The sequence below is a fragment of the Chlamydotis macqueenii genome, chromosome 2 (genome assembly GCF_036417535.1).
Source record: "Chlamydotis macqueenii isolate bChlMac1 chromosome 2, bChlMac1.mat, whole genome shotgun sequence".
Lineage (NCBI taxonomy): Eukaryota > Metazoa > Chordata > Aves > Otidiformes > Otididae > Chlamydotis > Chlamydotis macqueenii.
Window position 1 is genome coordinate 23,659,937 of NC_141557.1, and position 27,646 is coordinate 23,687,582.

Here is a 27,646-nt window from a genome sequence, read left to right on the forward strand (position 1 = left end):
CAGACATCAAAATGCTAAGGAATAGATTTTTCTTTGGAATATCCTTTCAAATAAAAAATTATCTTTTTAAAGTGCCACCTCATCAACAATGTTCTCTTAAGAATCTGTTTATGTGAAAAATCTTTGATAATATCTAAAAATTCACCTCCCCAAGTGAAAATGGTTCTGACAGCTGACTTTCACATTTCATTTTCCTTTATGGTACTATGTATCTTTGTCAGTCAGGCACTGAGGGATCATCACCTACAGAAGAATGACACCTAGAACATGGAGGAACCCATGAATTCAAACTGACAGAGATCAAAATTATTGGCAACTAATAATCCCGCAGGACATTACATGAAGTTTGTAGGATGGAAGCACCATGAAGAAAGACACTGATCATATTTATTAGGTAAGTATTGGTATTAAAATTTCTACTTCAGAATAGCTAAGGTCAAGGAAAGTCAATCTGTGACTATGTTCATAAAATCTAATATACCTAAAAGCTACGTAAAAGCTTGGGTTTTAGGGGAAAGCCCTTAAAACTGGAGACCCTGTCCACGTACTTGGGAAAGCAGATTTTTTTTCAGCTGATGACTGAATATAAATGGGATTTTGAGAAAAATGCTGGTTGTGTTCTCCATTCTGCAGCAGTTCAGGAAGAATTCCAAAGCTGGAGCATACGCCACGTGTAAACCCACAGACTCCAGCACAGCTGGTTTAACACAGTAAGTTTTATGAGAGAGGATTAAAGACAAGAGTGGCTATTTCTGTGATTTTGAGTTTTTTAATTGATAACCAAATTTAGGCAGATAAAATGCTTCCCTCAAAATTCTTCCAACATTTATAGGTCTATAGCATGAGTTTTGAACTGTTGTACTTCAGCCGACTCTTCTTATTATTGCAGTTGAGGTACCTCCATCTAGTGGCACTTTATTGTACTGAAGAGCATATCCCTGGCATTGGTTAAATATCTTCTTTAAAGTTTTGGGTTTTTTTTTTAATAAAATTGTAAAAGTAATACATCATTTTTTTTACAACACCTAGACCTTGGATGTGCAGGTGTAGTTATTTCTTTCAACTGCAAAGACCTTTGTGCCAGCTTCCCAGCATCGCAATGAACTGCTGCGTGCACGTCCAGAAAGGCAAGGAAAGAAAATGGACTTGCATTTTAAAATTATTTCAACTCTACTTTAAAATAAAGCTATGTTGCTAAAATACTTCACCTTAATTTTTGAATATTTCCACCAAAGTTAGTTCTTCTCTAGACTGAGAAAAACAGCACATAAAGTACAAATTTCAAAAAACTGCTGCTGGAAGCTTTAAAATTGTTGTGGAAAGAGATTTTACCGCTGCTTCTTGTTAGACTTGATGACAGCACACTACCTGGTGATTTATATCATGACAGAAAATAAACAGAGTGGTAAAACCATTGTTTGATGAAGCAGGACCCTTGTGATTTTCAAGCTATCATATACAAGTATGTGAAGTACACAATGAGAACAGACAGTGCAGGAACTGAAGCATTATTTCACATGAAACTCAAAACATGCGTTGACTATGTATAAATCAGTGTGGACAGTTTTAAAATGCTATCAGCCTTTTGTATGGCTGAATTATAGATATCTCTGTGAACACACATCTGCAGTAAACAAGACTCACTGAAGATACAGAATTGAGTCACCCTCTGCATCACTGATTAGCAGCATCTGAAGAAAAGAAATAACAGAGTGATGTTCTACAATCAGGCTCACAGCCCTGTTACTTAAGGTCAAGTACAGCACATCCACTAGTGATTGAACAGCCAGCGTGAATCAAAAGGAAAAGATGACAGAACCACTGCTGCCCTGGCAAAACAGACTGTCTCTTCAAGTGCTCAGATACATTTTTGAAGTGAAGTACTTAGAAAACAAACCACCTAAATATGCTCAAACTTTAGAGTTTTAAATTATTCAGTTTCAGTAATTTTTCGCATCCTGTATATGTGATCATGTGCTTACTGGTACATAAGGTTCCAGAAAATGCACCACGGCACATTTCAAATGAAATGTTACTTAATTCCCTTCTGGTATGAGCTTGTTGGCACGAGCTTGCTCAGTGCTGAAATAAATCTAGTGTTATGTCAACTCACAACATACATAGGAGACCAGTTTTTCTTTATTTCTCTTTTTTGAGGTCAAGTTGTGGATTGATGACATGAGTTGAAGTAACATTAGTTAGCAGCTCTGCTGGCGTCTCTGGACCAGTCTACACATTAACCTGTTGTTGGATTTGACCTCCTGCTGCGTGTTAAGGAAGTTCAGCACACTGAAGATAAGGCTCTGCTAAGTCAACAGACTCTGCTGCTCTCAAGAGTTGTAATGATTCAACAGCACTAAATTCAAACAGTATGCACCGCAAAAGCAGAGCAAAGCATGAAAATATGGGGTAATTTGACATAAACTTGTATTGGTATTGAAGGAGACCTCAAGACCTATGACTTGAACCTTGAAGAACTTTGCTGATAACCTTCTTGCCATCTGCAACTTCTCTGTGCTTTCTTCGTCTCACTTAAAAGTTCTTTTGCTTATCGCATTTTTTCTGTTCTTTTCTGTATAATGCAACCGTCGTATGCTTTACTGAAGTCACAGTAGCACAATCTAACTTTTGCATATGCAAGGACTTCTGAACCTTGCCCACTATTCCGATCGAAATGACAAGTCCTTCCCATATTATGAACCATAAATCTGGACAAAATGTTCTGCTATTTGTACTGTGAATTGGCATGGTAACACAGAGCAGAAAGGTCCTCCTGAATGACAGGGCCTAGTTCCCTGCCGCCACAGAAAGCTCTGTTACACAATCACCTCATAAATGTATCAAGCAGCACATTAAAAGCAGGTATATTTTTGCTCCCACTAATTCCACGGAAAAGCTGTTTCAGAATTTGATTGCTGTAATGACTAGAAACATTCTTCCAATTTCCTGATATATTTATTAATGAATAGTACATCTCTATTTGTTCTTGTGTCAACATTGCCCTGCAAATGAAATGATTTTCATCCTTCATCTTTACTTTCGTGATATATTTATAGACAGCACTCATATCTCCTCTCTGGTTTTGTTTTATTGAAGTAAACAAGCTGAGTCATCCTAAAAACTGTTCATATGAAAGGCTCTCAAGCTCTGGTGATGCGCCTAACCTCCTACTACCCCTCTTTCAGTTCAACCTTAGCTCAGCTGTAGAACAATTAATAAGGAGTTTTCACATGACCCCAAGTGAGATTTCACCAGGGCCTTAAACACCTTATTTACATGAATCTCCTGAGATACTCTCTGTATTTGCGATGATTCCTAAGTAGATATCATTACCAGATTTCACCAGTATGCTCTTACTGATTTTATCAGGGCTACCACAAAAAAAAAAAAAAAAATCGAATAAGACCATCCTAAAACCAACCCTTTAAGCCTCACATCTTCCTTTTCAACCTTATTTGTGGCTATCTCACTTTGCAATTTCTCTCCTAAGCCCCATATTCTCATTCCTTCCCAGATACCATGGTGATACCATATCAAATGTTTTATCAATAGAGTATTAATATGGCAAATTTGAGTTTTTCCAAAGTTTTGCATGAGATTAAGACCAGGCTTCAGGGCCTGTGGTTGGCCAGGTCACTTTTCTTCTTTCCAAAGATAAGCAATTACAGTCCAGGTTCAGCCCACTGAACTTCAAAGACTTAACAGAGAGAGACGGGGATCCACAGGGAGCCATTAACGTTGCTTGTCCTCCGGAGACACCTCTCACCACTGAGTCTCAACCAGCAAGCCTTTCAGCTAAAATGCTGAAAGTACAGGCAGTTAAATGCCTCAAGTACAAGACCAGACCCACGTTTGCGATTTTCCAGCCATCTTACAACATTCTTAACAGATCTGTTCAAAACACATGCTGCTAGATTTTAGGCATCACCTGTTTCAGAACTGCAGATGTAGTCCCTGTGATGCAAAAAACATGACATGGAGTTTTGTATTTTTTGCTGTTGTAATAATTTCTGTTCTGCCATTCCTATGATCCATCTTGCCTTTCTCCACGTGGTGAAACTACTTTGGCACTGAGGAAAGGCATACTTCGAATTGGGGGGATTTAACTCAGGCTCCCTAGATGACAGTCACATCTTCTGCTCTCCCATTTACATCACTGAAAAAACTGCTGCTCTAAAAATTCCGTATCAGTATGATACAAGCGTGTCCACTCGAGAGAGATTAAAAGTATTTTTAGCTGAAACAGAATACGTAGTTGATTGGTAAAAATAACATGGAACAGCAGATAAAGCAGGTCAGTAATAGTAAACAGAGAGAAAAGCTTTTGAATGTATTTTTTCCATACATGTAAGTGGAAATCAAAGGATTCATTAAAGGGACTAAAGCCTTCTAAACACTACTAAAAACTCCCTTGGTACATGACACATCAAGACAAAAAAAAAAACCAACCCATTTTGTACTGCCGTATCTTGTAAAATTTTATTAAATTGAAGTATGTTATTATTTTATTCCTTCATCAAGACCATCAAAAGCCATCAGGAACACTCACTATGAATGACAGCTGCACTTCTTCTGTAGCTTCTTCAGAATAACTCAGTTGCAAAGTAAATAGTTTGCTTTTTCAAGTCAGAGAGAGAAGTGTGGTTCAGCTGAAAAGTACAGGATTAGGACTTTGGATTTTTTATTTATTCTTCCCTGATTTCTTCTAAAAATATTTTTTCCTAATTTACGTCTAAAATTTTAACAAATTGACGATTCTTCTACTCTAATTAACCAATGTCAATGCAGAACTAAATATAGGTAGGTTTTTTAAATGTAGGTATTGGCCTAACTGTTTTAGTGTGCAAAATAAAGCAAAATTACAGCAAATGTAAAGACCAAACAATAATATGCAGAAGAATCTAACTATGTAACTACTATTTCGGATATAGTTTGTAAATCCAGTTTCCAAATCGGGTGCCTTAGGCCACAAAGCGACTAAGAAACAAGACTAACAAACAACTAGCAAAACCAAATCCACATTCTTAAAATGGCACTGGAGGATGCTCACATGTTGTGATACATCCTGGATACTGCTTAAATGTTCTGCTGCACCATTTAGCATGTATATGGCACACCCCTGTTTTATAAAGTAAGTTTTTAAATTATGCAACAGATAAAATATGTTGTTGAACTTATTTTTAGTATTAACATACTGTAAATGGTAATGATTCTCCTCAGGTAGCTGACAACTGCAACTGAGAATGTGTGACCTTGTGGCAAGACTGTATGAAGGAACAGAAGAACATTCACTTTTTCATGAGGATTTGTGCTTTAAAAAAAACAAAACACTGAAAATATGCTCATACTGAAAAATACTTATCTACAAAATAAAGACTTGTGAAAGAACTAACTTTGGGGCATTTTTTTCACCAATTTTACTCTTCTGACCTTGCTAATGTCATGATTTACACAATAATTTCTCACTTGTGACATTTAAGAAATACAAAGGTCCATAAGCCTTATTAAAGCCACATACTTTCAACATGGTCATCCTTATCCTGAAAATTAGCCTCGTTGAAATTTCTTGAGGGACAGCACATCAGTAAAAAAGCTTTGAAGGGTCCAACGGCATGAGCAAGGCCAACAGTAGATGCTATATCTAATTGAGATACAGTTTCCAGGGAGAACACGCTGCTGGAGGTTCTGGATCTTGCCCGAAACCTCGCAGTTCCAGCAGCCGGGGCCTTGCTTTCCCCTCAGGCACCCGTGCCCGCTCCTCAGCACTAGCGCCTCTCGGCTTGAGACGCTTTGAGGGAGGGTGGGGAGCGGAGCGAAGAGCTGACAGACTGCAGCACACCGAACCCGTCCCTTGCTGGGCCGACAGCCCCAGAAGGACCGGACCGGCCCAGCGGGAATGACCGGCGCCAGCGAGCGGCTGCCTGCACCTCGGGCGGCCAAGGGCGGGAAAAGCCGCGCAGGCGCACCTCTGCGCGACACAGTCCCGCTCTGCTCCGCCCCGCCGCGGCTGTCATGGCGGCCGCCACCGGGACAGGTGGTGCCGTGGCTGTTCGCGTCTCTTCGCTCTCACCCCCGTCGGTGTTCAGAGCCCTGGAGCGCTGATCCCGTCCGCTCTGTTGCCCCGTCCTCTCCACACAGCCCCCGAGAGGCGAGCTCCGCCCAGCCTGCGCCGCAGGGGCCGCTGCTCCCGCTCCGCTCTTCCCTTCCCGCCGCCGCAGGCTGGGCCCAGGCGGCGGCTGCCGCGATGGTGCGGTGCAGCGGGGCGGTGCTGCGGAAGGTCAGAGCGCCCGGCTGGGGGAGCGGTGGGGATGGGTCCTGCGTGCGCGCAGCCCCACGCAGGCCGGGCTGGGGCAGCGGGAAGGGCTGGCTGGGAGCGGCGCCTCCAGTCCCGGCTCCGCGGCCTCTTCGGGGCGGGCTGGCGGGTCGCTCCCTGCCCCCGGGCTCACCGCGGCCCCCAGTGGTTCGTAGCCACGTCCCCAAGCGCCCTCTCAGCGAGGCGGCATCCTCTCAGGAGGCCTGTAGGTGCCGAGGGCAGGCCGGGTGCCGGGCAGGGGGCGCGGTGGGTCGCCGCAGCGGTGCCATGCGTGGGTGCCGGGGCCCGGCGCGGAGGCAGGGCCTTGCCCCCTCCCTCTGGCTGGGATGCTGCGGGCCGGGCGGGCGTGTCGTGAGGTACCGCTGCCGGGGAGGAAACGTCAAACATTTATCTTATTAAAAGATATTTTGCAGAGTTACATGTCTGGTTTTCTGAACTTCGGTTGTCACCGTCAGAAAAGAGTTCTATCCAAGCAGTTTTACTCCCGTTTCTACAAACTGAAATATAAACAGAATGCAATACTGATATGAAACTCTTGGTTTTTTTTCAGTACGGCAACTTCATAGACGATTTACGGCTCTATGTGAGAGGAGGAACTGGTGGAATGGGTTATCCTCGTCTAGGTGGGGAAGGAGGAAGAGGTGGTGATGTCTGGTTCGTCGCCAGAGAAAGAACTACCTTAAAGAGCATAAGGGACAGATATCCCCAGAAGAGATTTGTAGCTGGAACAGGAGCCAACAGTAGGTGAGAGTCGATTTGATGAAAGTTCTTGTTGATGTCTTTTCCAGAAAGCAAAATGTCAGCTTGAGCTACTAAGCCTGGTTTCATTTCTCTCAGTGTTAAAGCACTGAAAGGTGAAAAAGGAGAAGATTGTGAAGTTCATGTGCCTCTGGGAATTTCAGTTCTTTGTGATGATGGCAAGCTGATCGGTAAGAACTTTTGCTTTGTTTTAACGTATATAGTAGATACTGTCATATTAATTGATAGCATCTAGCAGACTTCTGATACTAGGATGTTTTAAGGTTACACATCTTCCAAATAGGTGTGTGTTTTCCTTTGTTTGGACAAAGAATTGACAAAAAATACACTGTAGAAGTTGTTGGAAAAGCAGGAACACCTTCCAGAAATCAGCAGTAGTTAGTTTGTATCACTATTTGCAGCAGAGAGAAAATTGCCCTTGCAAACAAGTGTTAAAGGCTGGAAGCCATACTGATCCTCCACGGAATCATTAATGACCTCACATAAATGATGTGTCCATAAATTCAGCTAAGTGTCCCTATAACTGTACTGAATTATGATATTGCTGAAAAGATAAAGATACTTGCTGAGCCTCAGCATTTCAGGTTATCTAAAATACTTAACCCTTTTTTAACATGTTTTTTAACTAGTAGTGCTTGGTAGTAACCAGGGAGATCTCTTTCAGTACAGTTCTCTTGGAATAGCTCTCAATGGTTCCTTAGCAGTTTCTCAGTTTTTCTTCATATACTGGTCAGAGTTCAAACTAAATTCACAAATGACTCTGATTTGGATTTTTAATGAAATAGGATGCATGGCAAGAACTGTTTATGATGTAGGCATGTCAAAGGTATCGTTGAATTATATGTTCAAATGTTACAATTTTAAAAAATTATTCTAACCATAACAGAGATATCATAGCCTGCATCTTCATGAAAAAAAATATGGACTTTTGAAGGGTGTGCTGTTCCCACATCTCTGTCAATCCAGATTTTTCCTTGTGTTTTTGAATTCAAGTATTGGAGGCTTCAGAACTACTGTCTTGGCCATACTTTGCTATACTGAGGACTTTGATTGAAGTGACTAGCTATATGACAAAGGGGAATACTGGAATGTGATTGCTCTCATTTGTTTCCAAAGATTTTTCTCTTCATTGAAGATAGGATTAAGTGGAAAATCACAACTGAACTACGGCAGGGGATTGTGCTTTTTCACTAGTGAATTTATTTTCAGGAGAGCTTAATGCAGCAGGAGAGAGATTCCTAGCAGCTCGCGGAGGTCTTGGAGGCTCTTTGGCCACAAACTTCATGCCTTGCAAAGGTCAGAGGCGAATTGTTCGTCTTGATTTGAAACTTATAGCAGATGTTGGCTTAGTTGGGTAAGTACTGCAGTTTGAGAACTGACATTAGAAAACAAAGAAATTTGGGAGTTTGGAGGATAAGTGTTACTGTACATTTGCATTGCTACTTAAATTACATGGCGTCTGCAAAAATCAAATGGAGTTTAAGCCTATTAAAATTAATTTTAAAATTTGGGAAGTATTGGGTTTTGCTTTTGTGGGTGAAGGACTTCATGAATCGGAGTAATATATAATTATTAATATAATTTAATTTAGCAGTTGCAGAGATTATCAAAATACTATTGGCTAATATTTATGAAGTAAGTAGAAGGTGCACAACAGAGCCAAGACCACTATCCATATTGCATCTTCAACTTTATGGTACTGGCACAAGTAGATCCTTTCAGTAGTAGCTTTAAAGAGAGTTTCAAAGACTACGTAGTGTACTCTGCCAAACAGACAACTTCGAACACTGGAAGAAGTAATTACAAACTAGAACAGTAGGACTGGCATTTCTTTTGCCCTGGTGTGTTTCAGTTTTGCTGCTTTGGAACAATGCATGTAAATACATTTTTAGAGAAAGCTTTCAACAAACTACAATTGCAAAAGTATGGGTCTACTCAGCATCTACTCCCCCCCAACTCTCCCAGCCCCATGATCTTTTTTAATAAAAAGCCTAGGAAACTTAAAACGATGAGAGTTTTGAGGTAGAAATAATCTAGTTGGTATATACCATTAAAGAATGGAAACTTGATGACAGCATGGTTCTCTACCTGCATTTTTATTTTTCTGTTTATTAAAATAGTTCTGTTAATACCAGATTTCTATAAAGTTATATCATTTTCAAGTGGTCTTCAATAATTTCATAATAGAGAATTTTTTTCTTGTTTTAGAATGTGTGAAAATGTAGGAGTTTTATGATAACAGTGCTTCTTTAATCTTCCATTTTGGCTTGTATTTTAAATGACACTTTCCCTTTAAAATGGATAATAATAATAATTATAAATTAATTAGAGGAGCATATTATTTTCTTGTTGAGAGTATGAATCAGGCTCTGGTAGTTTGTGGTTGTACTTTGATCTCTTTGTTATTTTTACTTCAGTAGACATGCAGGTGGTTTGCTATTAGATTAGGTAAAAAACATATAGACTTGAGAAAGGCCCATCAGGTTTGGGTACGGGTTGTGATGTGTAGTGTGGGTTGCAATTTAAACTTCAAAGAGCATATTGTACCTTAGTGGAAACAAAATACTCACTTGAGGAGAAGACCAGAGTAGCCTCCCAGAATCTTTAATGCATCTTTCAACATCAGAGCACATTAAAACTACCCTCAATAGTTTTCCTGTTATAAGAAGAGTCATTGTGTCTCTTTCTTTTTTAAGAAAACCCCATATACAACCCCTTTATAAAGCCTCTTAATGTAATGCTAGTCTTGTTTTTCATTACCTCATGTTCTTATTAGTTGTTCCTGTTAACAGGTCATGATTCTGTATGTCTTCAAGTGGAGAGTATATGGTTTTCTGTGTGACACATGCCTTTCTATTTTGTGACTAATGTTCAGCTGCCTGTAGACACAGTTTTCTTTGATCGCTTGCACTGAAACGTTGTGCTGAATAACTAACTGTGAATTTGACTGGAACGCAAGTGTTGTGTGGTCTCCTGTATGCAGCAGGTGCTATGAGTAAGGTCTGTAACCTATCCTCTGATGTCAGCATTAGCTTCAAGTTTGACGTGGATTGAGACTATTGTGTCTTTTATAGCTCAGATTAATCTTTAAAATAAGCATGTGTTACAACTTCAGTTTTGACATCAGATTCCATTTCAATGGGTAGTTGTATTCTGTGAAGAAGCTTTTGTAAAAACTACTATATCCTTTAAAGGAACATTTTTGTTGTAATATGAGGTGTAGCTATGCCTTGTAAAGGGAAAAGGTTACAACAGTTAGGTCTGCACAGACCAGTTCTTAGGGCTTCACTGGTATTCTCCTTGGTTTAACTGGTAATAAAGCAGGTTATTCCTAACTTCAGGATCCCTCATACAACTTTGTTGCCTTAAAAAAGTACAGAAACTGTGCATGTGTGTGTCTATATACACAAACTCTCTTTTGCTCTTCCCGTCATATACGTGTACGTACAGATTTTACGTATGCTTTGCTACATTATCTAAACTGTAGCATAGATATCATTGGTATTTTGTGTACCAAAAGACTGTAAATCCCACTAATAAGATGTACTTGCATGATAGGTGTCTAGAATGTAAAAGTAATTTGCAAAATTAGCTGTAGCATGCAAAGTCTGAATTCAGTTAGACCTGTAAGCTTATGCTGTATTTCGATCCAAGTGACTTTGAAAGATTTCCCTTAAATCCAGTACGCATGCATTTACATACCTCTCCTGCCTGCATCTTTGGGAAGCCTTGTTGGATTTAGAAAATCTATTCCGATTTTATTTTTAAAAATCATAATGATCTGGGGTTTGTTGTTTTTTAGGGGGTTGTTTTTGTTTGTTTGTTTTTAAAAAAAAAAAAGTCTGAGTAAATAAGTCTGTAGAAATCAGTTGATAGCATTGAGTTTGACTAAGGTAATACAGTGTATTCGGTAACAAAATATACAGGAATCACATGTGTGTTTATTCAGTGTATAAATCCTGATTTTCTTTCTAGGTTTCCAAATGCGGGGAAATCATCCTTGCTAAGCAAGATTTCTCATGCCAAACCTGAAATTGCAAATTATGCATGTAAGTTCATGCTCTTATTTTTAGAGCAGTAGTATTTCATGAGAGCAGGAAGTCTATTCTCTGACTTGGTTTACAGGTTTATAATAAAGACTAGGGGATAACCGTGTTGCCTGCTAAATACATTACACAGATTACTTCAAAGACAGAACTTGCTGTTTCAGTGTCCAGTTGCTTTAACCACCTCAGTTTTTCATGTGTGCATGTGTACATGTGTACATAGTGTATATGTGTACATGTCTACATAGTGCTTCAACGTGTTGATGCAGAGTCTGTTTAACATTTACTTTAGTCTCAGACCTTTTTATTGCATCTGAGACTCTCCATGGTGTGTAATTTCCTCAGTCTACTGAATATGCACCATCAAGTTCCTTTGCATAAACGTCTTTATGCTTTGGAAATAATCACCACCTGTTTTTGCAGCAGACTAAGATTTTGGTTTTTAATATGTCCATTAAAAATGCTATTTTTATTAGTTTGCTATCAGTAAATTAGGATTAGCCATCTGATCATGCTTTAATTAAAAAGCAAGAGTGCGAGTACTGGTAATTCCTGCTGACCTTCTTGTACCACTCTTGATTCTCTACAACCTTTTTCCGTAGCCTGGATAATCCTGTTTGTGTCTGAGACTACTCTAGCTTTTCTATTCCCTTTTTGGGATGATGGGAACAGAACTGCATGCACTGCCAAGATTTGGTGAATCTTTGATTTTTTTGAGTGCTTTTACTTTATTGCTTTTACCATAATTCTTAACAACGCATTTTCCTTATTTTTTTCTGCTACTGAATGTTTGTTTCATTTAAATATGAAGTGAGACAGTGCTGCAACATTTCAATGTTTTGTAACATTAACATTTTTGAAATGTTAAAACCAGTTTTGTTTTCTTCCCCTCCTCTTTCTTTTTTTTCCTTGTCATAGTTACAACAGTACAGCCTGAACTAGGAAAGATCATGTATGCGGATTATAAGCAGGTTGGTGTGAAAGTTCATTCTGGTTGTTCGTTAAAGTTGTATATAATGGTTAGTTATGTTGTTTAACATAATTTCAGTAAGAAAAAGGAAACTTGTATGGTTTTTTTTTCATATGTCTATCTATAATGTGTCCATATAAAAGGCAGTTACAAGGATTTAATGGAAGTTGTGGAGAAAATACTATTTTTATCAAGCAGTAAGAAGTGAGCTTTATAGCCAAATGCAGCAATATGACATTGAGCTGATTGCAAGTCACTTTCATAAATGGCTTCTCATTTTCCCTTGTCTCCTTTCTGTGGTTCTAATCCTGCTTTATAATCTTAGAGTTGTGAGCTCCTGTGTGGAATTGAGATTGCTGTGTCCTAGTATACTCTTGTTAAGTTTAGGACTTCAATAAAACATTGATTCAGAGACTAACCTGTTACTTTTACTTAGAAGAGGCAAATTTTCTGCAAGTTGTCTATACAGAGAGCGCTGGAATGAATTAGTCATTTTCAGAATGGATTTCAAACTAGCAAATTTTGTCCAATAGCTACAGATCTACAGTAGTGAATGACAGGGAATTTAGTGAATGTAATCCAGTTACCATAACTTACTGTTCTGGCTTTCTAGATTGGCTGCTCTGACTTCCTTTTGTAGTTTGGTTTTTGTGTTGGTTGGGTTGGTTCGTTTGTTTTGTTTTGGTTTGGTTTTTTTAATAAAAGACTAAAATAGTATGAAGTGATAGTGATTGCCTGAACAGCCAGGATAGTGCACTACCTGAGAGGTGAGGTACCTGGGGCCAGTTCCTTTTGTGGTAGGCTGTAGCTCTAGAGGACTGGTGGAGCTACTGCCCTACCAGCTTATTTTTTTGTGAACTCAATTCCACCCAGCTTCTTAAGGTGAAGTTGTCAGATAATTGTGTGATGCCTGAAATCCTTTCTACAGTATCCATTGGGGAAAAACGAACGCTAAATTAGACTTTTACTAACAGAATTTGGACCCTCAGGTTCATAGAAGGTTACAACAAACATTTTGATTCCTCAAGCTTGAATCTTCTTTGATGTGCTTTTATTTTGTTTTTTAAGTATATGATACATGCAGTACTGGACTCATCACTTCCAAGATAAAAGGCAAATGCATAAAAGGGTTTCAGATTAGTTAACCAGTACAGCATACCTCTTAGATGTGAAAGACAGAAAATTCCTCTTTTCACTTTCAGAAGTAATAATCTTGGGGAGATTCAGTAGCTGATGCTTGAAACCTTCATTTAACAACCTTTAACAAAACTGTGTATTAAAGGAAGTAAGTCTATTTTGTCAAGTTCCCTGTAGAGACGCGCACATCTAAGGAAAAATTTTTGTATATTCATTTTATTTGCTAGTTTAGGGTAAAATATCCTATAAAGCTGTGCTGCAAGTAACAGGATTGTTTGTAGCCCTTTAAGAAAGCTTAACTACCGGCCATGAATCAGGACCACTTGCTCTTACTGGTGTATCATTCTCCAGCAGGAGAACTACTTGCACTCCTGACTTCCTTTTCTGCAGTCTGTTTCACGTCATAGCCAATGACCCTTGTTGTTGGCTGTTTCTGCAGTTCATGGTTTTTATACTACCGTGCTGGGTGCTATGTAGGAACTATATGGACAAAATACTTCTTTTCTAAAATGAAGGGAACTAGTGATTGTGATCACGGTGAGCGTAAGAGGAAGTACTTCAGCTCTCAGTATTGCAGCTGCTGAAAACAAAATAACGTAAGCAATAAAGAGCAATATTTGAGGTGACTGTCCTGTATCACTCAAGGGAGACTGGCTCATTGTATCTTTTTTCTTTCCTACAGAACATAGATGTTTTTAAGGAAATACATAGTGATTTGCTTATTTTATCTTAGTACATTATAAAGAAGAAAATACATGCAAGTTACCTCATGCTTTCTGTCATTACTACTTGGAAAAGAAAAAAAAACAAACGTAGAGGATCTGAGTATGAGTCTAGGTTCAGGCCTTGGTACCAGATCCTGGAAACTAGCAGAAGCACTTACATTTTTTACTAGAATATCTGAACCAAGTGCTGTTTTGAGACAATATGCATTTCTGTATGAGCTCTGTAAAAAATATTGTTTGAAAGAGAAATAAATTTGGGGAAAAAATGTGGTTATGGTGGTACTACAGCACCCAAACACATCACACCAGGAAGAGAATATTTCTGTTCTAACTCTAGTTACTGTCTCCATGTTTCGGTTATTCTCTCCCTGTTTCTAGTTACAAATCTGTGGCTCATCCAGCTGTATGTTATGTCTCTGTAGATGGAAAATTCTGAAGTGAGGCTTCAAATATTTAGGAAATTCATAGTGGTTGAAAGTTAGTGTGACATGTTGAGTGGGAGTGTAACTCACTCATAGGAGAAAGCCCACTTCTGCAATAGGTAGCACGCTGGAAATTTTATTGTATACTAGCTTTGGGCATTGTTTAGTTGAATGCAGTTGCTGACTAAATGGGTGTTAGGTAGATTTGAAGACTCTACTTTTGCTCTTTTTGCTTCGCTGTCTGTCTTAGCTTTCTGTGAGTTAATGAGCAGATATTTGGGGGTTTTAGTATTCTGCTCTTTTTTGGTCTTTCTCAGCTCTGCTTTACAACTGTGTACAGCCCTCAGCCAGCAGAGAAAATGACAAGATTCCTGTCCACTCTTTGCTGGGCTCTCGTTGGAAGCTGATATACTAATCAAAATCTCATTTCAGTTGAAGAGCAGAAGACAAATTCTTGGAGCTTCTCAAGCTCAGGGGAACAGTGTTAAGTGGGTTTGCATTTGGAATAATGATCCTCTGTAGCCACAAGAAACATACTTTATTTTCTTTTCCAGTGACAATTTAAATTCTATACAAACTTGATAGCCTAATCTTGCCTTTCAGAGTCTGTTTTATTCTCAGGTAATAGGTTAATTTTGCAAGATCTCTGCCAAGGTATTATTACTCACTGTTTGCTACTTTGCAGACAGCTATAAATAAATAGATGGGGGAACACGAGGAGCACAATGTCTATGTAATAGTAGCATGTTGTTTAGATCTGCTTCTGATGATAGCTTCTAAATGTATTGGAACAGCCAATGCATACTGCTGGAAAACTGATCCCCTGCACAATTCCAAGGATACACATAGTTGTAAATTTACGAGTCTCTCAGAACAGATATTCCTGACATTTCTTTGTCTGAGTTCTTTTGTTTGTATAAAATGATAATAGATGTTGGTAGTTTAAAATCACCATTTTTGCTTCTTGGAAATATTTTGCTTCAAACTTTTGTTTTCCTAGATCTCAGTAGCTGATCTTCCAGGACTGATTGAAGGTGCACATGCAAACAGAGGGATGGGCCACAAGTTTCTCAAACATGTAGAAAGAACCAAACAGCTTCTCTTAGTTGTAAGTTAAATAAAGTTTGCAGCTTATTGAAATCAAAGGCAGGGCAGTAAATAAAATGCATCTTAATTGCAGTGTAGTTGGAATTTTCGTAATCATTTGTTGCATGTTTTATGATAAATATACCTGTTGCACTGTCTTCAGAATGGAACACTCAAATGACTGATGATAAATTAAATCCTTAAATATAATTTAGCATTTAAAATTTGCCAATTAATTTAGAGCAGTCAAGTGTTCTAAGCATAATTAAAGCACGAGGTGATTTTTTTTTTTTTTTGCCATAAGATCCCCTTAGAAAAGAGGCTTAAAAATCAGACCTTTGAGAAACATTGTATCAGAACCAACCAGTTTGTGCTTCCCGTGTCTATGGTGTTACTTTGGTGTACAGTTGGCCTCTGTTATTTGACCAGGAATAAGGGCGTGTACCTGAACCTTTTACTGCAAAGTAGCCAATAGAGAGCTCCTTGGTACTGTAGCATAATTTAGTATGACTAAGCTTGGTTTTGTGTAACTTTCAGGTTGATGTTTCTGGGTTTCAGCTGTCTGTTAAGACTCCGTTCAGAACAGCCTTTGAAACTATATTACTTCTAACAAAGGTAAGTTCTCTTCTTCCTGACAGCTGTAGTTATGTGTTGAGCCAAGAAGGAGGCTTTCAAATGTTAGTATGTCTTCTGCATTTATAATATAAGGCCAGTTAACAAGCGTAGGTTTCTCTGAAATGATGAAATCTTTATTTTTAACTGTCCAGGTGAAACTGCTCTATCTTATGTTGGGCACAACTGTTCCTTCATTAATCTGTGCAGCGTATGGGATGTCTCTTACAGTCAAGTAAAGGTGAAAAGACACATCATTTTCAGTTCCCTCCTAGTCTGGTAGCATTTTAGGAAGTAGAAATACATGGGTATAGTTAAATCCCTGCCTTGATGCCCTTACTGCATAGCCTAACGCAGATGAGACATCAGGCCCCAGCTTTGCAGACATTCAGTGTTTCCATCTCTTACCATTGCTTCTGATTAAGCGATACGTTTTATGTAATTTCAAGTTAGCAGCGGTTCTCTCTCTAGCTATATGACTAAAGATGATAAATCTTCTGAATTTCAGCTACTGCTGTTTATTTTTAGCTTATCTGTGGTTGTAATTTTATTTATTATATTAAGCGTAGTCCATTACAGTGCTTAAGAGTCAGAAAACTCTCCAAATAATTTTCTTATATGCTGTGTATATCTGAACTTTTATTGAAATTGATTTTGTGTTTGTGGATATCAGAAAAACAAAACCAAAATTGTCCTTCTTTTTATAGGAGGCTGTTTCAGAATCAGCCAGCCTGTTTACCTGAAATATCTGTGTTTGAGCAAAAAATCATTGATACTGAACATTATTTTCTTTTCTCAGACTGCTTTAATACGTCAACCTTGAGCACCTGAGTAAATCTTACAGCTGCCTAGGGATGAAAGACTGTTTAGGCAATTAAACAAATGAGAGAGGAAATGTAAAATTGAAGTGACACTTGTTAAACTACAAATATTATTAAGGCAAATTTGCTTGTCTTTTAAGGAACTGGAGCTGTACAAAGAGGAACTTCTAACAAAGCCTGCACTGCTTGCCATTAATAAAATGGATTTGCCTGGTGCAAAGGATAACTTGAATGAGCTTGTGAAACAACTACAGAATCCTCAAGGTAAATTAATTTTCAACAATTACCTTTGACAAAAGTAGTAATAAGATTTCATTGGGGTTACTCTGCATTGGCAGGGAGTTTTCTGAAACTGAAGTGAAGTCAGCTATTAAATTTATTATTTGAACTTAGGTTTGAAAATCACTTCCTGCATTTAGAGTTCTGTTTATATGCATTTGTAGTGCTGGCTTCACTGCTGGGGAGGTATGTTAATAAAATAGAAATATCCTAGAAGATCTCTCCCAACCGTGATATGGGAGAGTAAATTTACAGTCTAGGTATCTCTGATGAAAGGAAGGTCCCCTTACAGACACTGATGTGTATACAATTTATCATGTGACTTTGGCCAACACATGTGAAAATTCTGGACAGTCCTATGTAGCAGTTTACTTTGGTTTTGCTATTACATTGAAGTGAATTTCTTCCTATATCCTGGAGTGTATAAGAACCAGGAAGACTTAAAACCACCATCTGCCATGTTCTACAACTTGGGATTTCTTTGTACTCATCTTAAAGGAAGGGTATAGAATCTTCTCCTGAGGGTATAAGTATGGTGTTACTGCTGCATTAGTGCTTGTCTTCTAAGGATATTTTTTTAAAGATTAATTAAGCATGTAATACTTTTGTATTAATTGCAGTTATGTTTATTACTGCACTTTATTAAGGTTTATTTTCTAAATTTAATGGGATTTTATGGGCTTTATAGTGATACAGTATTTGGGGGTTGTACTAACTCTTTCAACATGATTTTTCAGACTTCTTGCACTTACTACAGGAAGAAATTATTCCTGCAAATACACTTGAATTCAAAGATATAATTCCTATATCTACATACACTGGAGAAGGAATTGAGGAACTAAAAGCATGTGTGAGAAAATCCATAGATGAGGAAGCAGAGCGGGAAAATGAAGAATATCGGAAAAAGAAACTGCTACTTTTACAAACATCAGAAGAAGAACAAATGAATAGAAGCTAGCGTTCTTGGCTGGATCCAATGCATTTTAATATTTTTAGTATGTACACGAACCCATTGCTATGCAGACCTTCCATTTAATTTTTTTTCCCTCTTCCACTACTGCCCAGTTCTCTGCTCCCCCACATTGTCTCAATTTATTTTGACGCTTGGGTAGGGCACAGTGGGGAAAAAACCCAGATTTTTCTGATTTACGTGGGCTACTGACTCAACAGAGTAAAGACCAAAGTATGTGCAACTCAAAACACTGGTTAACAGCGGATGATCTCTGGAATATGTTTTGCCAAATGGGAGGAACAGAAGGAATATAACCTGCAGAGGTAGCAAGGGAGCAAGTTCGACCACTCTACATCTTTTGCCATGGACATCAGAAGTACCCAGGGAGATTTCTGATGGAACGGTTTTCCAGGGTCTAGTGCTTCTAAGGTGAACCAGTTCTGCTATTTTGACAGGCACCAGATTGTGGAGTTTTTTTCTTATTTTTAAACATCTAAAGGAAAACATCAATAAATGGCTTCAAGGAGGTGGCTTGTAGGAGCAAGGCTGATGTGTACTGTTTTTGTTTGGGTGGGTTTTTTTTTCCACACCTGCTGGTGCCTGCTATAGTCCTCTTCGTTATATGAATCCTGATTCCAAATTCCCAGACTTAATTTGGGAGCCCCTCCTTTTATGGAATTGTGGGTGTATGTTACTGTTTGGTAAAGAAACTTGTGACTGCTTTTCAACAGAGCTATACATTTTTGGGAATAATTAATATTCCAGTTTTTTGTATTACAAGCACGCACATGTACATTTTTCTTAAGAAAAAAAAATGTTCTTTATTGTACAGAGTGTTTTCTATTTCAAAGCTATTAAATTGATTGCAAAGCAAAATAAGACTGAATACGTCAAAGGCTTCTCACCTTGATCTTGTTTTGTTTTGTAAGTATACTTATCAAACTCTGCTTCTCTAAATTTTGTTAAAGCAGTGACTGGGAAGAAAGGTCTGATTTCTCATAATCAAATTCTTCTGTCGTTCATAGTGGTTCTGATTTTCCTCTGATTTTGCGTTTGGAGCTAACATTTTCACCAGAGCTGAGTATGGGTACTCAACAATTTTTTTGTACTCTTTATTTCATAGTGGAAAGTAACACTTTTTTTTTTTTTTTGTCAGATGAACTTCTTGTATACTGGTCTTAATCTCATCCGTAAGTGGTGGGGAGGGGGGAAAGGTTTAAAACAAGAACCAGCTCGGCTTTTTTTCAGCTGTGTAAGAAGAGTGAGAGGAGCTTCAGGGATGGGTGGATGGATAATGAGTAAGTGTAACACTGAGTGGGGCTTCAGAGCTATAGCTTGCAGGACTGGCGCTTTGTACTTCTTGTGGGGTTGACAGCAGCAAAGGTTGCCCACCAGAATGGGAGAATCAAAAGAGAAAATGCGAGATAACTGGTGGTTTTAAGGTAAAGGCAGTTCAATAAGTGAAGGAAAGGTGATGGAAAAAGATGCCAAAGCAGTCACTCCCTGCCTGCCCGACTGCTCTCCCCGTGAACGGCCGCTTTGGGAAGCAGCGGCCGGTTCCTCCAGTTTTACTCAAGCAGCTGGGCATTTGAGGAATGCATTTAAAACATCGCTATCTCTACCCGCCGAGCCCCGTGCGGACCGCAGACCTCACTGAGGCCGGCCGGTCCCAGGCGAATGGGCGTGGAGAAGGAGCGGCATCGGCTGCGGCACCGCCCCGCCCCGCGGGGGACGCTGGGAGTTGTAGTGCGGGTGGGGCGCTGGGTCTGGCACTGCGGCGGCGCTGGACTACAGCCCCCAGCCCTCCGGGCTCCCCGCGGCCTCCAGAGAGCCTGCGGGGAGAGGAGCTGCTGCGGCGGCCCGAGGTCGGCGAGTGCGGCCGCCGATGGCGCCTTTTCGGTGCGCCCCCGCGGCTTGACGGGAGGGTGAGCGGCGAGAGCGGGCCTGGGGGCGGACGCGGCGCCCGGCCCTGAGGAGGGGGCTGCCGAGCCTCCCGCCGGCGTTAGGCACGCTAGGCCGGGGCGAGGTGGGGGGGATGATGTCTGCGGCCCGTCCCGCTTCACCCCTGCTCCCCTGCAGGCCTGGCTTCGCGCGGCAGCTTCGGGGGCTTTGGCTGGGCGGGGGCTCCCCGGGAGCGGGTACAGGCGGGGCGGCTGCCCAGCCCCGGGGGGAGCCGAGCGAGTTTTCCGCCTTGGCCTCGGCCGTGCGTCATCTGTTTTCTACAGATCGGGTGGTAAAATAATTAATTATCTGTGCTGCAAGTTTTTCTTGAAATTCCTAATGTGTTAGCTAGGAATGAGAATTCTAATCCTTTACCTTTGGATTTAATTTTTAATAGGAGTTTTGTAGAACTTGGGACTATGTGATTGACTTTGAGGAGAAAAATGACTGGTGGCCCCGATTCTGTGTTTGTTACTTCCAGTTTTCTTGAAACAGGGCAGGTGTCGGTCTCCTCTTTCAGGTGATCGGCTCTCCAAAACTCGTAATATTTATTTTTCTAAACTGATGATACTGTTGTGGACAGCTTCAGAATGCATTTTTTTATAAATTATGTTTCCTGTGACCTCCCTACCAGTGGTGGTTCCGAGACCATGGTCTTCTCAAGGCCAGGCAAGGGAACAGAGCTGGCTTTGCTCACCACTGAATTATGTCTCTCATAAATGCCTTTTTTCGTTCCTTATTGGCTTCATTTGTTTAGTTTGTGGGCAGTTAATGATTTACCAGTTTTTAATTGGTTAAAATACTTCAACCAGCATTTCTTGTAACAGCAATGTGGATCTTTAGAATAGGAGCCATGGTAAAATCTGCCCCTGAGGTGGTATTAGAACTGGTAACTTTTGTGGATTGGATAGAAGAGCCTTGAGTATTACAGCTGTGGAATACTGAGGTGTAAGAAGCTTGAGCCTAGGATCTACGGCAAGGCAGGGTTTCACCAATCCTGGCCAAAGTGTGCTTGGGCTGCTTCCCTTGGACAACTAGTTCGGAAGTGGCTGAGGTCCCAAGCTATTCAGCACCACCAGTGACAGAGAATAAAATCAGATGGACTAAACAGCTAGAGGAAGAGAAGAGAAACTCCATGTCTGCAGAAATTGAGGGCTTTCTGGGTTGGATGTTGTAAAATATTTCATACCTGCTCTGTTTCTGTTTATTATAACAGCTGGTAGCTACAGGTTTTCATCATTTAATGGGAGGAACTCCTGGGCTGGGCACAGCTCCCTTTCTGACAGATTTGTTTGCCAGTACTAATTTTCTACTTAATCACAGTTGTTACCAAGCACTGGCTGGTATTTTGGGGTGTGACCCTGCAGAGGGAGATCTATATGTTTATCTTGGCTTCAGTTACTGCTGAATGCACAGAAAGCTTGAAAATTGCTCAGAAATGTTAGTGAGTAAAAAGAGCTGCTCAGAGCTGTGCAGTAATACTTTTTTGGTTTTTAGTTCCAAACTAAAAAAAAATAAAAAATTCTCCAAATGCAGTTGAACATGTTGACCTCTGCAGCCCTGTGTAGTTAGCTTGCCCAGATTGCTGCATTTACTCATAGCAGTCTTGATTGATTAACCTGGCAATGGAAATCCAGTGGGATGCTTGATTTGGTTGTGTCTGCACTTCCGTGCCTTATATGCAACAGCATTCACATTGGAGGGCTCTAGACTTGGAAATTCGCTTCACCGTTTAGTGCAAAATTTGAGTTGCATGAGTGTGTGCTGTAAGGTCTCTGGCTTGCCTAGATGGTTTGATAGAAGAATTTATTTGATGTTGCATCCCAGGAGACTACAGATATATAAATGTTTTAATATTTCAGATTTTGATACAGGTAATTTAGAATAAACTTGCTGTCCTTGTACATGTTAGTACAGTAAACTCCCCTTCAGGTTGTAGCTCGTACAATCACATAATGACATGCTTGTAGGTCTGACACTGTCCAGTAGAAAGCAATTTTCCTATTATGACCTGCAGAGCTGCTCTTGGGGCTTTGTGGTGTGAATTTCGGATGGGAGTGTAAAGGGGATCCACAAAAGGATCTTCTCTCGTCCTCTGGAAAAGCCGGACAGCCATTGAAAAGGCATCAACAGTACTTCCTGCCTTTCTGCCTTTTCCTTCAAACCTTTGTGTAGAAGCTAGGGAGGGATTAGAAAACCATGAGTATATAAACAGTTTAGAGTCTGTGCTTTGTTGTCTGACATTAAAAAAATCATTGCACCCTTTCTTCCTTACTGTTTAAGGGCAGCTTGGAACCTAACATTTGAAATAATAATTTTATGACCTTATATGGAATTTGTTTTCTCGCTAGAAGCATAAAATTCAGGATATTAACATCTCTGTGTCTTGGAACACCCATAAGAAGGGGAGTTTTTTGCACCCTTCTTATCTGTTGCATGAAGACAGAGATGAGTAGCTAGAAAGAGAACATGCTCTGGGAAAAAAATCCTGGAGGAAGAAAAAGAGCAGTTTGAGTTTTGTTTTTTAAATAAGAGGAAATTGTAGGAAGGTGATGGAGTTGGTCTGATGTAAACATATTTGAGATTCCTTATTTCTGAATTATAATCTAAACACTTTTGCTGGAATTGCATGAAACAAATATGGTGTTGACTCTCTCCTTGTTCTGTTTCTTAGATCCAGTAACAACTTTTTTCCTACTTCTAAAAGTGACTAAGATTTTTCTTGATTTGAACACACCACTGGTGAGTACACTGGATCCATCTTAATTAAGACATGTATTTTGTTTCTGTCTTAATCAGGGATCTGTAACTGAAGTTATAATTACAGCTATAAAGCTAGCAGTATTTGCAAGATGAGACATGTTTCCCCTAATGGGGAGGATCGTAGATAGCTTACCTACAAATGCACTTTTCCTTGGTACCCTTTAATGGGAAAATGGGAAAAACTGTTTTTGTTGTCTCTCCCTTCCTACCCCAAGAGAAGCACTAAGGACTCTTCTTTTTTAAAAAAAACAAACAAACAAGAAACCCTCCAAAACCCAAATACTAACAACAATAAAAAAAAAACAAAAAAAAACCCAACCAACCAACCACCAAAAACCAACAACAACAAAAAAAAAAACACCAAAAAAGCCACCCTTGGTGCATCTGCCTGGAATGGCCATCAAAAACAAGGTACACAGGGTGGCCTAAACACACCTGGCAACCATAGGATGAACTGAAGTCTTCTGTCCATGTAACTGGAACAGCAGAGGTAATAGAAAAATACTAATTTTGCATGCTGTCCTAAGTCCTGGCTGCATAGTCCTTGCTGTAACTTTACTTGGATAATGTAGAAGGAAAGAAAATACCCTGGGTTTTTTTTTCCATTTATTGTATTAGAGAATATGGGTGAACCTCACATCACTTCTTGCCCACCCTGCATTAACTCTGCCCAAATTTTCATCATCTGCTATTGCAAATGGATTTGCAGAAACAATGGGTTTCTGGAAACGGTCAGTCTTGTGCTTATTCCAGAGCTCCTGGTAGAGCTCTGTCTCAGAGTATGCCCTGCCTGCATGGGAGGCAAGCCCTTTATGGAAGAGCAAAAGTATCAAGCTTGAGGAGAAAAAAATATGATACTATATTAGCTTTACCCTGCATGCTCATTTGTAGTAGTTCTGTTTCCTTGCAAGTTGCTTGTGTTGACCTTACTGAAGTAAGGTCAAAATAGTTCTGATGGAAATAAGTCTTGGGTCCCCCTACCTGGGAGGTATCCTGTTCATGACCCACTATCTGAAAAGGTCACTGCCATGAGAACAGTAGCTTGCCCATGCTCAGCTATTCTTAACAAAAATCTAATGCCATCTTTTTGATGAATAAGGTACTTTTTTTAGCATAAATGTGGTTGTCTATTTCTTTTCAGCAGTGCTTCTTTGAAAGAGTATGATCAGCAGTTAAATGTTACCCAAATACCATTGCAATCCTTCAGGGTTAGATGGCATAAAAAGTAAATAGATACCTAATGCTTTCTTACAAAACAAATTGGGCTTTATTTATTTGTCTATAAATCAATAAAATGCTGTCTAGCTGAATAGCTTGACAATGCTTGTAGTCTGCTTCCAGTATACACGGAAATTCCTTCTCTGAAAAGCTCCCTGGGCATTTGATGTTTGCAGGTGTAGGACAGTAAGGGATCAGATCCTATTTCCTCCTCGGTTGCAACCATGTCTGTCACCTTTCTGAGATACAGATGTTCAGTTATTTGTATGTGCATTAGGTAGAACTTCTGGTACCTGAAGAATTGTTTTTCACTTCAGAGAAATAAGCACAATGCAGTGTAATGATATGGAAGAAATTTCAGTAGAAGTTTAGGACTTAGTCGCTCTCAGTGAGAATTTTCAAAGTATCTGCTGATCTTTAGGTACTGTAATTTTTAGTATCTGAAGTGACCAGGCCTGATTAACAGGCCTGAGCCAGAGCTGACCCACGGATGATCCATATCGCATTGCTATGTTCAGCAAGATTGTGTTGTCTTAATTAAAACTTTTTCAGTATACATAGAGTGTGAGAAAGTAAACACCAAGGCTAAGGAGTTGTTTCTTATTTTTATTATGTACTTTGTCACACTCTGTGTATACTGAAGAAGTTACAATTAAAACAACACAAGGCTAAGGAGTTGTTATAATTGTAACTTCTTCAGTATACACAGAGTGTGACAAAGTATATCATAAGAATGGATAACAACTCTTTGGCCTTGTATGTGAAAAAGCAGAAGATATGCAAGAGAGAAGCGTTACATCACAGCAACTCCCTTGTTTTCTCTTTTGAGCTCTGGCCAAGCTCTAGGGGGAGGTAACTGAAACCAGATTATTCCGCTTTTTAGAATAATGAAATTAAGTTGTTTATTTAGCACTATAAAAGGCTGGACCCTCTTGCAGTGACTTTGGAGACATCACCTAGGAGTAGATGCACTGCGTAGGACCTCCCAGTTGCTGGAACAGGCTCTCCAAATCCTCACTGCAACCGGGGCTCTCAGCAACTGCGGATGTAGATGATGGTAACGTACTAATAGGGCAATCAGTGATGTATCTTTCTTAATCACTAGACTTATTTTCATGCAGTAATGATTAGATGCGTTACCTTTAAATGCCATTACTGTTAATCTGTTGATAATCACTACTAATCCTTTATTACCTTCTCTATTTGAATAAATCAAGTGAAACAATTTTGTGGAGTATTTTGGTGTTTGAGTCTCTTGTGCTGATCCTGCTCTGAGGCAAAACACTATCCTGCTCCAAGTACGCTCTGGGGTGGATGCTCAGTTCCTGTATTAGGCCTCTTTAAAGTATCTCAGGCACCCTGAGATGGGATTACTCCTATTAATGAATCTTTTTTTTTGGTTTGGAAATGAATTTTTTTTAAAAGACACATCATTGAGACTGTTTCCTAGAATCTCTGCAGGCAAGAGGGTAGGTACACAGACAATGGTTTATTGAAAAGGAAGCAGTATTCTTTAACAGTTTCTCTGAAGAGGAAAATGTGAATGCTGAAAAGCTGTCTGCTTTCTGGAATTGTTTGTGTCCTTGGACAGCTGGCTTTGAAATGCAGAACTAGCGTGGAAGAACTGTTAATTGCTTTAAAAAAAATCATAGTAAATTATTCAACAGTGCCTTCTCTACTGGCTTGCAGCTCTGATCAACAACTTTGCCTGTGTAAAATGTGGATAACTGCCTATGTATGCGTTCCTTGTCCAGTCTTATGATTCTGGTTTTAAGCAATTCCCTTTTACTCATGCGGCAGTGTGATAGGACTGAATGCACACTCTGATGTTACATCTGGGCCAAAGAGAGGGAGCTGCCAGTTAAGGAGCTTAAATCATGCTCACTAGTGGTTCACCACCTCCAATCAAGACTCTGTAAAAGTCCATGCAGTGACACAAGGTGAAGGGCTGTGTAGAGTTGCATATTAAAGTGCTCCTTTTTGATCTGGAACACAGCGAATTTAGCAGTCTGTCAGCTGAGCAGTCATAACAGTCTGTGAAATAATCTAAGGTCTCGTTCAAGTGTGAACTTGGTAGTGTTACTGAAACAAAAATCCTCCACAAAAGTGCGTAAGGCAAAGAAGGTTCCAGAGAGTTACTGTCTAGCAGTTACCACACGAGTTAATTAACCTGGCACAAGTCAACTATAGTCAGTCCTATGTCCATAAACTTTCACCTACAAATTTTTCTTTTTTTAATTTTTCTTTTCAATTACAGGAAACAACTTCTGTGGGCAAGCATGGGCTGCCGGGATGTTCATGCAGCAACAGTACTGGCCTTCCTCAGCGGAACAGCCTCAGTAGCTGGACTCCTTGCAGCGGTTCTGCTTCCAAACTGGAGGCAAATGAGACTGTACACATTCAACAAGAATGAGAGGAATGTGACCGTTTACACTGGACTCTGGATTAAATGCGCTCGCTTTGATGGGAGCAGAGACTGTGTGATATATGACCCACAGTGGTACACTGCTGTCGACCAGCTGGATTTGCGTGTTCTTCAGTTTGCCCTCCCACTGAGTATGTTAACTGCTGTGTCAGCTCTGTTTCTCTGCTTGATTGGCATGTGTAACACAGCCTTTGTCTCCAGCGTGCCCAACATCAAATTGGCCAAATGCCTTGTAAACAGTGCGGGCTGCCATCTCGTGGCTGGCCTCTTGTTTCTGCTTGCCTGTGCCATTTGTCTCACTCCGTCTATCTGGGTCATTTTTTACAACAATTACCTGAACAGAAAATACGAGCCTGTCTTTAGCTTTGACATCTCTGTATTTATTGCCATTGCCAGTGCTGGCGGTCTGTTCTTCACTTCCGTTCTGCTTTTTCTGTGGTACTGTGCATGTAAAAGTCTACCTTCTCCTTTCTGGCAGCCCCTCTATTCCCACGCCCCTAGCATGCACAGCTATGCCTCTCAGCCGTATTCTGCACGCTCTCGCCTCTCTGCCATAGAAATTGACATTCCTGTTGTGACCCACGCATCTTAAGAAGACAAAGTCTTGGAAGCCACATTCTTGTGCTGATTCAAACCATGAAAATTGCAAGCTTGATTCTCTCTGCTGCCTTGCACTGAGCACAATCATTTGTAAGGTCAAGTTTCCCAAGGTGCAAAGTAATGGAGACCCGAGTTCAGCAAGTCTGTTGCTGTTCTCATGTGTTACTTTGTGGCCAACTTTTTTTTTTTTTTTTTTTTTTTTTTTTTTTTAACTCTGAGCTCACTACAGACGAAATTGCTGCTAATGTTGGGACAGTACACTAACAATAGTATCCATTGATCCTTCTCCTTGTTGAGATCAAAGCAGGTTTGAACCTCTTTGCTACTTTCATAAGCTATTATCAGATTCTGGTCACATTGTAAGAGCTACGTAGGTGGACTATTGCACCCATGCATTATCCAAATGCAGGCAGTGGAACTGGGTGCAGGGGGTTCACTGAGTTTCTTGTTCACCTAGACACATATTTTGAGATGTGATGTCTGAAAAGGGTATTTGACAGACTAATTCAGTTCTGTAGCACTGCTCTTTTTTTTCCACTGCACACACAAAACGCTTATGAACTTCTGCAATAGAATT

The 27,646-nt window shown here is 40.0% G+C and overlaps 2 protein-coding genes across 4 annotated transcripts; both read left to right on the top strand.

Moving 5' to 3' along the window:
* Window positions 1-6,025: 6,025 nt before the first annotated feature.
* Window positions 6,026-18,662, top strand: GTPBP10 (GTP binding protein 10). The gene is made up of 10 exons (XM_086742266.1): window positions 6,026-6,277; window positions 6,864-7,057; window positions 7,151-7,242; window positions 8,282-8,426; window positions 11,048-11,121; window positions 12,037-12,089; window positions 15,373-15,480; window positions 15,996-16,073; window positions 17,032-17,155; window positions 17,908-18,662. The coding sequence occupies exons 1-10, from the start codon at window positions 6,245-6,247 to the stop codon at window positions 18,126-18,128; spliced, it is 1,122 nt and encodes a 373-aa protein (XP_086598392.1). The 5' UTR covers window positions 6,026-6,244; the 3' UTR covers window positions 18,129-18,662.
* A 1,237-nt stretch (window positions 18,663-19,899) lies between these two features.
* Window positions 19,900-27,273, top strand: CLDN12 (claudin 12). 3 transcript variants are annotated; one of them, XM_086742270.1, is made up of 3 exons: window positions 19,900-20,021; window positions 22,738-22,805; window positions 26,302-27,273. In XM_086742270.1, exon 3 carries the CDS (start codon window positions 26,324-26,326, stop codon window positions 27,059-27,061), a length of 738 nt encoding a protein of 245 aa, XP_086598396.1. In that variant the 5' UTR covers window positions 19,900-20,021; window positions 22,738-22,805; window positions 26,302-26,323; the 3' UTR covers window positions 27,062-27,273. The 3 variants fall into 3 exon arrangements, with proteins under 3 accessions (XP_086598396.1, XP_086598395.1, XP_086598397.1); XM_086742269.1 differs by having other exon boundaries at window positions 19,907-20,047; XM_086742271.1 differs by lacking the exon at window positions 19,900-20,021 and adding an exon at window positions 20,328-20,355.
* The last annotated feature ends 373 nt before the right edge of the window (window positions 27,274-27,646 follow it).